Source organism: Sminthopsis crassicaudata, chromosome 3 (genome assembly GCF_048593235.1).
Source record: "Sminthopsis crassicaudata isolate SCR6 chromosome 3, ASM4859323v1, whole genome shotgun sequence".
In the NCBI taxonomy this organism is placed as follows: domain Eukaryota; kingdom Metazoa; phylum Chordata; class Mammalia; order Dasyuromorphia; family Dasyuridae; genus Sminthopsis; species Sminthopsis crassicaudata.
The window spans coordinates 124027087-124041535 of record NC_133619.1 but is presented as its reverse complement, the minus strand read 5'-3'; the positions used below and the strand labels follow the sequence as shown (position 1 = coordinate 124041535).

At 32.8% G+C, this 14449-nt stretch overlaps 1 protein-coding gene across 1 annotated transcript in view; it reads right to left on the bottom strand.

Moving 5' to 3' along the window:
* The window catches only part of NDFIP2 (Nedd4 family interacting protein 2), a 101505-nt gene that overhangs the window by 31648 nt on the left and 55408 nt on the right, over positions 1 to 14449 (bottom strand). Inside the window, exon 3 of the mRNA XM_074299335.1 lies at positions 8532 to 8665. Coding sequence (XP_074155436.1) covers positions 8532 to 8665 — 134 coding nt within the window. The remainder of the gene's footprint in view (positions 1 to 8531; positions 8666 to 14449) is intronic.

Genomic DNA, 14449 nt, shown 5'->3' with positions numbered 1-14449 from the left:
AATGCCATCAGTGTCCAGACAGATAAAATGGAGACTGAATATGAATCAAAACATAATATATTCACCTTTTTTGTTTGTTTGTTTGCTTGTTTCTCTCTCATGTTTGTTTTTTTTCCCCCTTCTTTGGTTTGATTTTTCTTGCACAAACATGACAAATATGGAAATATGTTTAAAAGAATTGTACATATTTAACCTATGTCAGATTATTTGCTGTTTTGGGGAAAGAGAGAGAAAAATTTGGATCACAAAGTCTTGCAAAAATGAATGTTGAAAACTATCTTTACATGTATTTGAAAAAACAAAATACTACTGAAATTAAAAAAAAGCCACAAGAATTGATGAACTAGAAAATATACAGAGAAGGGTAACCGGGATAGTAAAGGGCCTTACAAGGGAGCTGGGGATGTTTATTCTGAAGAGCAAACTTAGGAAGAACATCAGCTATGTTCAAGTATCTGAAGTATCCAAGAATCTGAAGAATCACAAAGAAGGAAAATTAGAATTCTTCTGCTTTAAAGAAAAGTGCTATATACACCAAAACATTCACTATCTTTTTTGTTTTAAAAAAAAAATCATGGCACATATAAGCTGGTAGAATACCACTGCTATAAGAAACAGTGAATACAAAATAAGTCAAAGAAGTATGAAAAGACATGTGAATTGATATGAAATGAGGTAATCAGAACTCAACAATAAGCACTTGTTGAACACCTATTATGTGCTACAAAGTAAAGATATAAATACCTAACTAAAACAGTCCTCGCCTTTATGAACCAATCTAAAAATATATATATATATATATGTATATATATATATATATATATATACATATATATATATAAATACATAAGCATATTTGAATTAAATTAAAACCAATATCTGAGGGGATAATCAACATTGTAGGAGACAGCACTGAGCTAAATTTTGACGAAAAGTAGTAATTTTAAGAAGCAGGAGATAAAAAAGAATGTATTTTAGGAATGGGGGACAGATGGTGCAAAGGCATGGAGATGGGACACAGAATGCTGTACTGAGGAACAAGAAAGCCAGCTTCATCAATGAGGATGACATATGAAAGAAAGGATGACACCCTGGAAAGGCAGGGTGGAGCTAGGTTATGAAAATATTTAAATACCAAACAGATGTTTATTTTTAGTCCTAGAGATAAAAAAAGAATCATTAGAATTTACTAAGCAGAAGAGGAACATAGTAAAACCTCTGCTTTAGTAAGGGAAGATTAGAGAGACAATAATTAGGGAACTAGAGAAATGCTCACAACAATGTAAATGACAAACAATATCATCACAAAATTGAAGATGGTGAAATAATAATGAGCAAGATCAACCACAAGGAAGACCTTAAAAATGGACCACTCAGAGACAGGAGACTATATATGACTATGAAATATGCTGTGGTTGGTTTTGATGAGATGCTTTTTAAAAATTTGTCATAATGGGGCAGCTAGGGTGGTACAGTAGATGGAGCACCAGCCCTGAAGTCAGGAGGACCTAATTTCAAATATGGTCTCAGACACTTAACACTTCCTAGTTGTATGACACTGAGCAAATTACTTAGCACCAATTGCCTCAGCAAAAACAAAATAAAAATTTGTCACAAGGAATGGTTCACTGGGTAAGTCATGGAAAAGGGATATCCTGAGAAATGAAGCTGATGTAAAAATAAAAGCTATCAATAAAAATAAAAAGTTTTTATAAAATGTGTGCTCTTTGACACTAGAGGTACAACCAGGAAAAACAGTGAAAACTGAAAAGATGTCAACAAATTTTAGGCTAAGGAAGAACAAGAACAATCTAAAAATAATAATAATGGATTCTCACAATTGCTTTTTAAGAAAAAAGCTAGATGACTGTTAGAAAAGTGATTGGAGTTGGGGGGAGGGGTCCTTTATCAGGCATAGATTGGACCAGATGGTCATTTATCTGAAATTCTGAGGCTTCCTATTCAAGAAAGAAAAGGAAATGGGGAATATATGGCCTGTTTTAATCAGTACTTCAAAAGAAGGTAAGAATTACTATCAAAGAAAGGATGAGAGAAATGTACACCCAACTATGAATAGATATGCATCATATAATATACCTATCTTTATAGCTAAAGTTTCATACTGTCCAATCTGATCATGCCTTTTTGAAATTCTACTCATGAAATGTCATACCTCAGTTGACTGGATCCCCAAGTGATAGAGTCAGTGTCAATTGCATTTTTTTTAACAGTGAATTCTTTTTAACCTAATGATAGAAGATTGGTTCATTTGAGTTTTGTTTTCAATGGTTGATTTGAAGGGTTTTTGTTTTTTTTTGTTTTTGGGGGGAGGGGCAAAGGGGAAATGGTTGAGGGTGTCACTACCTAGCAGTAAAAAAACAATATGGAAAAAAGGGGGTTGAAACATATTTTGGAGTACTTTGGTGTGTTTCACTTTTACCTACTTTCAACTATGTATGGACAAAAACTGCAGAGGCATTTGAGATATAGCTTGCTTATACTTTACCATACTAAAGCACAAAAAACCTGTGGCAAGTCAGAAGATGCCACTGAAAAAAAAAAATCTGGGTGCCTTCTCTCTATATTAAGTCGCAATTTCTAGCCAAAATAAGCTTTGAGCTAAAGTAGGCTTCTGGCTTTTTAAAAAGGGAAGAGGAATATGGAGTGGCAGAAGAAATGTTGATCACAGCCTGAATGTTAGGAGGATGGGAAGTTAAAAAATTTACTTTAATCCTGAATCATAAAGCTTGAAAGAGGTGAAAAATAGAATGTTAAAACTTTTGTTCACATTTATATTCATTTTTATTTCAAATAATTTTTAAATGTTTTATTTAAAACCTACCCAACCCAAAGGTATATACAAACTCAAGAAAAAATCAACTTTCTAAAAAAAATCTGCCTATTATAAACAATATTTTTGATAAAAGAATGAGCGGTTGTGTACAAAGCTAGACTAAAGGGCAGTCAAACCCAATCTCAGATAGTCGTTTTCTCTGGAAAACTGTACAAAAGTCTGAAGTCAGAAATTGCCATACAAAATGCTTTGTACTTTTTCTGTATGTTCTCTGGACACTAGGAGATGCTAGTCATATTCATTATGATAAGGCAGCTAATGACTGAGAGGCTTCCTAACATATCTTTATTTCATACTTTAAATGCTCTCAAATCAGGTAATCTGCTTTTTCTGGACGTAAACTTGAAGATGCAGCAATGAAAAAGAATACTGTATATGGAACTGGAGTAATAGAGTATGATACCTAGCTCTGATATTTGCTATCTGTGTAAATTAAAAAGGGCTTTGAAAGCCATATTACATTTGATTCTAGAGATGATAAGGAGGCACTGGAGTTTACTGCAGCAGAGGGGGACATAAATAGATTTGCACCTTAGCACAAATATTTTCAAATATGGAGTGAATTCTGTGGTTAGATAACATTACCTGTTAAATGAAATTAACCTCTCTGGCCTTTTAATTTCTTCTTTTCAAAAAAAAAAAAAAAAAAAAGGGCCAGTCTGGAAAATTTCTAACATCTCTACCAGTTCTAAATTTTGTAATCCTAATAAGATGGAGATCAGAAATCAGAATCAAGGAATAGAAGATGGGGAACAGATAGGAAAGTTTAAGTCAGCTATAAACTCTAGCAGAATTCACACCACTAATACAATTTTACATGGTGTCATGGTTCAGTTATGACAACAACAACAATAATAAATAGCTGATATTTATATAGCCTCTTAAAATTTGTGAGGATAAGAAGTCAGTTAGTAAATAAACATTTATTAAATGTCTACTATATATCAGGCACTATACTAAGCCCTGGCTCAATGAGTTTACAATAGAATGAAGATGATAACATACAACAGCTATGTATAAACAAGCTATGTACAAGGTGAATATATAAAATAACCAACACAGGAAAGGACCTGGTATTGAGAGGAATCAAGAAAGGTTTTCCTTATAGAACACAGGCTTTTATTTAGGATTTGAAGAAGCCAAGGATGGGAAGGGAGAGAATTCTAGATATAGGAAATAGCCAGAGAAAAAGTCCAAAGTGAAGAGATGGAGGGCCTTTATATATAAACTGCAAGGAGGCCATCACTGAATCAAACAGGAGGGAAGTAGGAGGAGAAAAAAAGAAAGAGAAAATGGGGAAATCTATATATATAAGAAGGGAAATAAAAGAAGACTTTAAGACATAAGAAGCCTAGAAAACAAGAAGAGTAAGTTATAAAGGGTTTTAAAAGCCATAACATTATATTTGATCCTGGAAGTCACAAGGAGACACTGGAGTTTACTGAAGCTGAAGGGGACATGATCTGACTTGCATCTTTAGGAAAATCACTTTGCTAAATGGTAATCACATAAGTAAAATCACAAATATTTTTAAATAGGGGGAATTTTGTAGCAAGATAAAATTGCCTATTAAATGACATCACAGATTTTACTTTACTTTGCAATTATTTGTGGCAAGACTTTTTCTGTATAAATCTTATACTTTATCTTATTTTTTGTATTTAAAACAGGTTAATTTTTCACATGAAAATTTTGTTTGAGGTTTGTCTAACTATATTGAATCCATTTTATCATATACATTAGTCTACAAAAAAACCTGAGTCTTAGTATCATTGTAACCATAACATGAATGAATAGTAAAGAATCTGAGTCATCTAAGTTATTTTTTTGATTTGGGGCTGAAAATTTAAAACCTGGTCTTTTTAAATGAACATAAAAGATAAACCCTGGATTTTTTACTGGAAGAATATCCAATAATCTGTATTACCATTATTTTTATAAATTGCCTACATTCCAGCATAAACGAGAAAGGAAAAGAAGGAGAGCCTACTTTCATAGTTATGAGTTCTTTTTTTATTTAATACTTATAAAGTATCCACAATGTATGATTTATTATGATTGGGAAGGGAAAAAGATGACAGGGGCCTTCAAGGTAGAGATGGGGACATAATGATAAATAAATTCTCAAGGAATTTATGCAATCATTTTATTACTGTAACTTTAACTAAATTATAAATGGTCATTTTTTAACTAGAAAAAACAAAAGTTGTCTATTAAGATCAACTTTATATAAAAATTTGCAATTCTGAGGTTACATGTCAATTCAAAATTATGCAAAAATTCTAAAAAGAATATTTTATGATTAGATCACCATTACTGAAACACAAAATACATCAGGAAAAAAAAATTATCACAAAGTCTAAACTATGTAAAACTATACCATACCTCTGGTGAGTGCAGGAATATTTCATCAAATAGACTCCTAGATTCCCTAAACTGTCCGTGCTAAGCATGTAAGACAATAAAACAGAAAAATATGAGCTGAAAACTAAAAATTGTGAAAATCACTCATAATACACGAACTAAACATTGTCAACATTTTGACATTTTGACATTTGACACAGTGCCATTTCTTTTCACTACAATAACCTAAAACTCAAAAATCTAAATTTTAAAATTTATATTCAAAGTAAGACATTATGTTAATTATTGTGCATCATGGGAATATATTACCTTTAAAATTAATTTATATTACATTCTAAAAATTTAACTTGTTTAAAAAATTATAATTACTCCCAAGATTTATTATAGATCAAAAAATTAATGAAGAATTGTTAAGTTATTCAGTCATGTTTGACTCATTGTGACCCTGGAGAACACAGTATGCCAATGCTGTCCATGAGGCTTTCTTGAGAAAGATGTTAAAAGTGATTTGCCATTTCCTTTTTCAGTGAATCATTGCATACAAAAGTTGACTTGCCCAGCGTCATAGTTATTAAATGTCTGAGGTCATATGTAAACTTTAGTCTTCCTGACTCCAATACCAGTGCTCTCTCCACTGAGCCACCTCGCTACCTCTTAATAAAGAATAGTTTCCATTAAAGAGTGAATGGATCAGGTACAGTGTGTACTTAAGAAATCACCAGATAATTAAAAAAAACAAAAACAAAAACAAAAACAAAACACAATAGTAAACTCTTAAATGGTGTATCAATTATCAAATAACAGAAGATGGTTTAGAAGCTTTCAAATGATTATAATAAACTCTATCTGTTGCTTGCATATTATTCCCAACATCAAGAGACACCATCTATTAACACAGCAGGATACAGGAATGTAAAAGAGAACAAGTAAGACTTTCAGGGAAAGAACATGTCTTTCTAAATTGCTTTCCAAACTTGGAATTAACTTTTCCAATTGTTATGCATTAGCCAGACTATTAGTTCAGATGATATAAAATAGGTTCTTCATGTTTTCAACAAGATCTATAAATTCATCTTCTACCCAATGACACAAGTTTTCCTCTTTCACAGGATTTAAAGTCCCATTCATACAGTTAATATGTATCAGAGACAGGATTTAATCCCTGATCCCTCAAGAGCCACCACTTTGATCAACTCTACTATACTGCTTCATATTTATATTTTGGGAAAGATATCATTTCAGAGTTTATTTTTATAATCCTGCGGGATCTATTAGAACACTCAGGCTTTTCAAATTTATATATAGATATACCACAAACTTTTTTTTTTTAAATCCATCTCTGTATTCCCTAAACTGCTGCAACTAAAGGTAATTTGGGCAAAGATCTATTATTGTTTGAGTTCCTAATTGGTCCTCTTCTAATCTCTCCCTCTCCCACATAGGTGCCAAAATAATTTCTTAGTCTCTCCCCTCTCCAATTCCACCTCCACACACTTAAAAAAATAATCATCTTAATGATGAAATCTCACCATTTCATACAAAAACACTTAGAAGCTCCTTTGGTCTGTAGGATAAAATACAAACTTCTCAGCCTAGTACTTAAGGTCCTTCACAAACTTAATTTAACTTAGCTTTCCAGTTTATTTCACCTTATTTCCTTTCATATATTAAACATTTTAGTCAAACTGCATTATTGATTATTCCTGAACTTTCATACTTGGAATGTTCTACTTCCACTCTCAAAATCCTTATTTGCTTTCATGGTCCTATTCTTATCTCCTCCATTAAGCTTTTGCTGATCACTCCAGTTGTTAATGTTCTTCTTCTCTCATATGAAATTCCTTCTATTGATATAACTTATGCACCTTGAAAGATAGGAATTATTTTGTTTTTTGTTTTTTTCCATCTCTAGATGGACTCATGAGACTTCACCATTAAAAGAACAACAGAGTTACCTTTCCCCTTCCCAAATTTTCCCTCAACAGCTCACCGCATTTTATATTTTGGATAGTCTATCTTGTCGTTCATTTTGAATGTAAAGACCAACAGATTTAACTTTATATATACCTTTGATAATGATTTCCTGTGCCAAACTTTCCATCAGAGAAGGCAATACTATCATACCCTAAGTCAGGAATGTTAAGAGTGATCATTGAGTCATCATTAGCCTACAGCTATCTACTCTCTAATTAGGTAACTAACTATGCTACTTTTTTTCCCACCTAAATTTACACTGTTTTTTCTTTTCTACCAGAGCCCTAGAAACTTGTCCACGCTTGCCTAGAGAGGCCTCCTTTTTGTCAGATGGCTTGCCTTTAGCTTATCTTCCTGCTACTGACAAAGTTATTTTATCCTTCCTTTAACTATCACACATTTTTCCTTTTACTAAGTCTTAAGTCCTTAAAAAATCATGTCAAAAGCATCCTAGACTGTCTTATTTCATTTGTCTTTTCTTGCAACAGTCAACCCCCTGTGCTCATTCTGAGCACAAATCCTTAAACCTCCTTATGACTGTAACATGCTACTACCTCTTACTAAACTCACTCCAGTTCACTAAGTATTTAAACAGTTCCTAAAATTAAACCTTCTCCAAACACTAAGTTTTAATAGATTTTGAAGCTATTCAACACCATGATTGATTTGGAGACAACTTCTGAGATCACTCTCTTCAATAACATGTAACTTATTAACAATCTATCAATATATTTCTTAAATTAAATATTTTAAATCTCTATATATTCTATAAATGGGCACCCATATGTGCGGTCTTTCCAACTGGTAAACTACTAGGGGATGGACTGGTATCTAACTCCTCTTACAATACCTAGAAATACATCACATACAGGAACTTAAGTGATTTTTTTAATAATGATAATGTTAAAATATTTGACATAATCAGTTTATATTCTTAAAATTGCACGAGTTATTTACCCTTCAACTTTATATAGACCTAAACAAGGATGTATTGCTCTTGTTTATTTCCTGAATGTCATCCAAAGTCAAATGAATTCATCATAAAAGATACCCATTAAAATAGGAAATATAAGTATAATATCAATAAGAAAAATACATCAAAACTATTAGATGAGAAAAAATGTGATAAGCACAAAGGAGAAGTCCTGAAAAAGTGCTGGGAAGCAAGCAGAAGAAATGGCCCCCAAAGAGAATAAAAGAAGATTCTCTGGAAAAAAAAGAATTCAAACATTAAAGATAGCTAGAAGAAGGAGCAATTCTATTCCAGGCAGGAGAAACAGAATGACTAAAAGCAAACAAAAACAACATTTCTAAAAAGGGTGATAATTATTTTTCTTACTCTCAGAGATGGTTCTGCTGCAGCAGCTGCCATTGCAGCAGCTTTGGCCTTCTCAGCTTCATCATATGTAGGAAGAGTAGTAGCTACACTGTAAGGAGGTGGCACGGGATAAAATTCACTGTGAGTTTCTGCTTCTGAAGAAAAGAAAAAAGATAATAAACATGAAAGGCAAAGTATGTGAAATCATTTTTGTACATATTCTACAATTCTACAATCATGATAATTTACAAAAATTATGTATGTAGCTATACAGCCCAAGACAAAAAGGAATTAAAATCATTTAAGGTAGAATTTTTTTTTTAAATCTGTAAAGCTATTTTAAACCTTTCCAGTTTTATTGATACTACCATAAAAGAGAGAGAGTGAGGTATTAGAAAGTATATTAGACTGAGAAGCAAAGAAACTTCAGCTCTATCTATCATTTATTAACTCTGTTAGGCAAATTCTGTCATCTATGGCCCAAGGTCTTTATCTAAAACATACTCTTTAGTCTGATATTCAAACCCTTTCATAATCCAAGTCAACCTACCTTTACTGTCTTATCTCACGGGACTTTTGCTCATGTAAATCTATATTCCAACCAAACTGGACTATGTACTTAAAAACATTCCAAGTGTTCCTATCTTTATACCTTTCTTCGTGTTATTCCCTAGATGAGAGAACACCCACCCCCTATCTTACCAACTAAAATCCAACCTACCAAAATGCTAAATCCTTCTTTATCTTTCCATTCAAAAATTATTCATCTCCTCCTTATGAATTCTGATTGCGCTTTAAAATAATCTACTTTATTTATATTGGTTTATATACCCTTATTATTTTTGTAACATCAAATGGTACCCAACATCTAGCATGTTTTATTACATAATTATATGCATTAATATTTAATAAATATATGTTGAATTAATGTTCAATTATCATGTTGAGTTAGTGTTTTCAGGAAAGAATTACTTCAAAACTCAGGGAATGCCTAGATTTAAAAAGTTGAGTACAACAGCCATTTATACATTACTTACTTTTCCAAAGAGGCATTATAATGTTTAAATATCTGTAAAAACTGTAAGTAGATGCCAAAAACACTTCACCCTCTCCATTTTGCAATTATAAAATATGTCAACTTTGAGGTATCCTATATATTAGTAAGTATTACAGCATAGCAAAAATAACACTAGATTGATAGGTAAGAAGCCTATTCTAGTTTCAGTTTTGCCAATAACTAGCTATGTAAGCTTAATCAAATTATGTATTATCTTGGGCCTTAGTTTCCCTATAACTCTTTGCTAGTTTTAGCAGGAGTGATCGAAATCAAGATCCCATAAAAGAAACTTAGGGAGTAGTTTTAAGAGAGACAAGAAAACAAGGCTACAGTAAGAGTTTCACAGAAATCAGTATTAAAGAGAAAAGGTTGCAGTCAAAGGCTGCAAAATGGTCAAGAACAATGAGGACTAAGAAACACCCATTAAGTTTGGCAATTTAAGAGACCTCTGGAAAGAGCTGTTTCAGCTAAATAATACAATGAAAAACAAGACTGAAAAGAGAAAAAGGAGGAAAGGAAGAGGAAGTACTAACTATAATTATCTCCTCCATATTGCAGGGGATTAGGGACACAGAGCTCTCAAAATCCTTGAAAAATTTCATGGCTTTCCCTTCATACCAGAGAAGAAGTCTTAATTGTCTTTTCTTTTATAAAATGTTTATAATATATATATATTTTAATAAAATTTGGATTAAGCATTTAGGCATAGGTCAATGTTGAGTAAAAATACTAGCCTTTATGTCATTTGCTGGCTTGCATGTTCTTTTCTCAAATTTTAAAGAAATTGTGGATATTTGTGGTATTAAAATCTGAAATATGGAGACAGCTAAGTGGTACAATGCATAAATCAACCCTGGAGTCAGGAGGGCCTAAATTCATGCCCTCCTTAGGAATTCTTACTTCAATTCTGAATTCAAATCTGGCATCAAAAAGCTTGACACATATCTGTAGAATCCTGGGCAAGTCACTTAACCCCAATTGTCTCACAAACACACAAACAAAAAGAAGGAAGAGAAGACAAAATATGTTAATAGTATGCATTTCTAATTTTCTAAACTTCTGTCTTGTGTGTGCATGTCTGCATGTCATCTGTGTCTTCCACAAAACTTCTTCTTTTTTTTTTTTTTAATTTTATTTTATAATTATAACTTTTTTTTTTGACAGTACATATGCATGGGTAATTTTTTACAACATTATCCCTTGCACTTACTTCTATTCAGATTTTTTCCCTTCCTCCCCCAACCCCCTCCCCCAGATGGCAGGCAGTCTTATACATGTTAAATATATTACAGTATATTCTAGATACAATATATGTGTGTAGAACCGAATTTCTTGTTGCACAGGAAGAATTGGATTCAGAAGGTAAAAATAACAGTTTACACTCATTTCCCATTCCACAAAACTTCTAAAAAATTCCCATTTAATTTCTTATGACAACTAGTGATAGATCAAAATCACATTGGAGAAAAGTTATGAGGAAGAAATAATTGTACAGAAATCTCTCAAGCTTAGTCATAAAGTAGTAAAGTAGATTTCTAGAGTTTAGGTAATACTGTATGTTGATGTTTAACATATATTAGACTACTTGCCATCTAAGGGAGAGCAAGGGGGAGTGGGGAGGATTGACACCCAAGATTTTGCAAGCGTTAATGTTGAAGAATAATCCATGCATATGTTTTGAAAAATAAAAAGCTTTAATAATAATTTTTAAAGTACTGTATGTTGATATGACAATACCAATATATTATATAGTCTAAGGAAAACCAAAGTCTATGATGCATGGTAATCTCATTCAAATTTAACTTTAAATGTGATGGCAGTTTACAATTTCCCCCCTCCTCTCCCTTTTCTTAAACCTCTAGAAATTCAGGCACAAAAGTATTAAGTGTTCAATAGAAAGAAACTTGAGGTTAATTTAACCAATGCTACCTTACTTTTGAAACATGACATCTTCATTTTAAACTCACTATTTTATCACAGCAAAAGTACTTTAGGCAATGTAATAAAACTGGAAATAAAATAAAGTTGAGAAGGGAACGATGAAGAGAACATATGAAACTTGTGTCAAAGAAAAAAAAAAACAAAACTTTGAGATTATGCCACAAAAATGTGCTGAAAACAACAAGATAATTTAACACTATTTTTCTATTGTTCAATTCCTTTATTTTTTTAAATTATTCTTTCTTTATCATAAGGACACTATTAACTCAAACTTTTAAGTTCTTAACACATCAAAAATGAAAAGGAATAAGCATAGTTATTGCTATTAAATGTATGCATTACATAGAATCAGTAATCTTTATTATCATTACAAATATTCAGCATTTAAGATCCTTGGATATATGCCATACAGTATAATGGAATTGAGAGTAGAGGATTTTAAATAAGCAATTACCATACCATAGTGATTTCAAAAAAGTTGAAAAGATTTCTCTCCAATTCAGTGCAACCTGATAATCAACTTTATGTTGTTATCAGGAAAAGTTAAATGATTACAGATTCCCACATTTAGGGCTGGAAGGAACCTTAAAGGTTATCTAATTGAAGCACTTGATGTTATAATTGAGGAAATGACTTGTTCAATATGCACAAGCAGCAAATAGAAGAGCCTGCAATCAAACTCAGATCCTATAGGGACAAATTCAAAACAATTTTAAAAAGAAAGGAAACAACAACGTAAATACTAGGTTCTCCCTCTCTGGCATCAGCTAGAAGTTCAAGGGCAACTCACAAACCTAATCCTACTCCAAGCAGCATGAGAGCTTTGATGAACTCCATTTCTAATCTATTTCAGTTTTCCCTTCTTGAGAGCTCAACATAATATTTAGTGTGAGAAACTGATAGACAAAACTCTCTGCAGCTCTGAACTCCCAATCTCGACTTCTGCCATCCTCAGCCACCCCAGAAGCTGGGAAATGAAGAAGTATTCTACTATGCAGCCAAATTCAAGTCTTTCCACTATACCATAATATGAGGGAAAATATTCTACAACACAGAGAAGAATATTTAGCAGATATTAGCAACACAAAGAAGTAACATGCACTGGAGATTTTTTGTTCAAATCCAGGCTCTATTTAAAGTTAGATACATCACTTCTCTTAGGAAGTTTAGAATCAGAGTTGGAAGGCCTTCTTCTATCTAATTTGACCCTTTCATTTTACAGATAAGAAAAGTGCAGTAATCTGGAATTATGCCCAAAAAGTTATCAAACTGTGCATACCCTTTGACCCAGCAGCGCTACTACTGGGATTATATCCCAAAGAAATACTAAAGAGCGGAAAGAGACATATATGTGCCAAAATGTTTGTGGCAGCTCTTTTTGTAGTAGCTAGAAACTGGAAGATGAATGGATGTCCATCAGTTGGAGAATGGTTGGGTAAATTATGGTATATGAAGGTTATGGAATATTATTGCTCTGTAAGAAATGACCAGCAGGAGGAATACAGAGAGGCCTGGAGAGACTTAAATCAACTGATGCTGAGTGAAATGAATAGAACCAGAAGATCACTGTACACTTCAACAACAATACTGTATGAGGATGTATTCTGATGGAAGTGGAAATCTTCAACATAAAGAAAAACCAACTCACTTCCAGTTGATCAATGATGGACAGAGGTAGCTACACCCAGAGAAGAAACACTGGGAAGTGAATGTAAATTGTTAGCCCTAATATCTGTCTGCCCAGGTTGCATGTACCTTCGGAATCTAATGTTTATTGTGCAACAAGAAAATGATATTCACACACATGTATTGTATCTAGACTATATTGTAACACATGTAAAATGTATGGGATTGCCTGTCATCGGGGGGAGGGAATAGAGGGAGGGGAGGATAATTTGGAAAAATGAATACAAGGGATAATATTATAAAAAATATATATATAATAAAAATTTATTAAGTTAAAAAAAAAAAAAAAAAAGAAAAGTGCAGTACAAGGAAGTTAAATGATTGAGTAGAAATCAGGGGATTTGAAATTAGGTATTCGCGCTCCAAAACCAATATTCTTTTGTACTTTGCCATAAAAGTCTTTCCTTCTGGAAAGTGGGGGCAATTAATATGAATTGCAAATTTTAAAAGATTATAAATCAATTCTGGCTGAACTAAATAATCTTTCAGAAACTTTTTCAGCTCTCATACATTTAGAACAAGTATAGCATTTAAAGAAAACAAAATTATAAACAAGCAAAAGTCAAAGCCTTTAGGACACTGAGTTGGTCAGAGAAAGTTAAAGGAGATGAGATTTTAAGAGCAATTTGACAATGAAAGCAAGATAATCTAGTGGAAAAAAAAGAAATGTTCTATATACTACTGTCTTGGATAAAGTAGTACTATATAATATAGTAATAATGTAGTGCTAGTGCTAGTGAAGAACTGTGAGAAATGAAGTGGGGAATCCCTCTCTGGTCAAAGATACAGGTCCAATGCGAAAGAATTCACAAACCCAAAAAGTCTGAGGCAAAAGTAAATTTTATTGGCATTGAGAAGCCACCTTTGCTTGGAAGACAGACCCCTCAGTGGGTAAGGTCCTGTCAGGGAAACAACAAAGGTTAACACTGAGACGAGAATATCTTCACAGTGGGCAAGAGTCCTGGCAGGCAGCTTTGCCAAGAAGAGAACTTCTTTGGCAAATATAATCCTGTTTCGGATTTGTGCAAAAATTTAGAGTTCAGAATTGTCTTTTATTAGCAGTCTGAGGCTTGGGCTAGATTCCTTCAATGCTGTCACTGCCCAGGATTTAGATTTCCAGTTGGAAAGAGATTATTTATCTTGGAGTTTCAAGCCACTCAATAGGAATATCAGGCAGAGATCTCCAACTGAATGAGACCACTTAACTGGGCGTTGTCAGGGAAAGGTATATTTCTCCCAGGGGAAAACCTAAGGC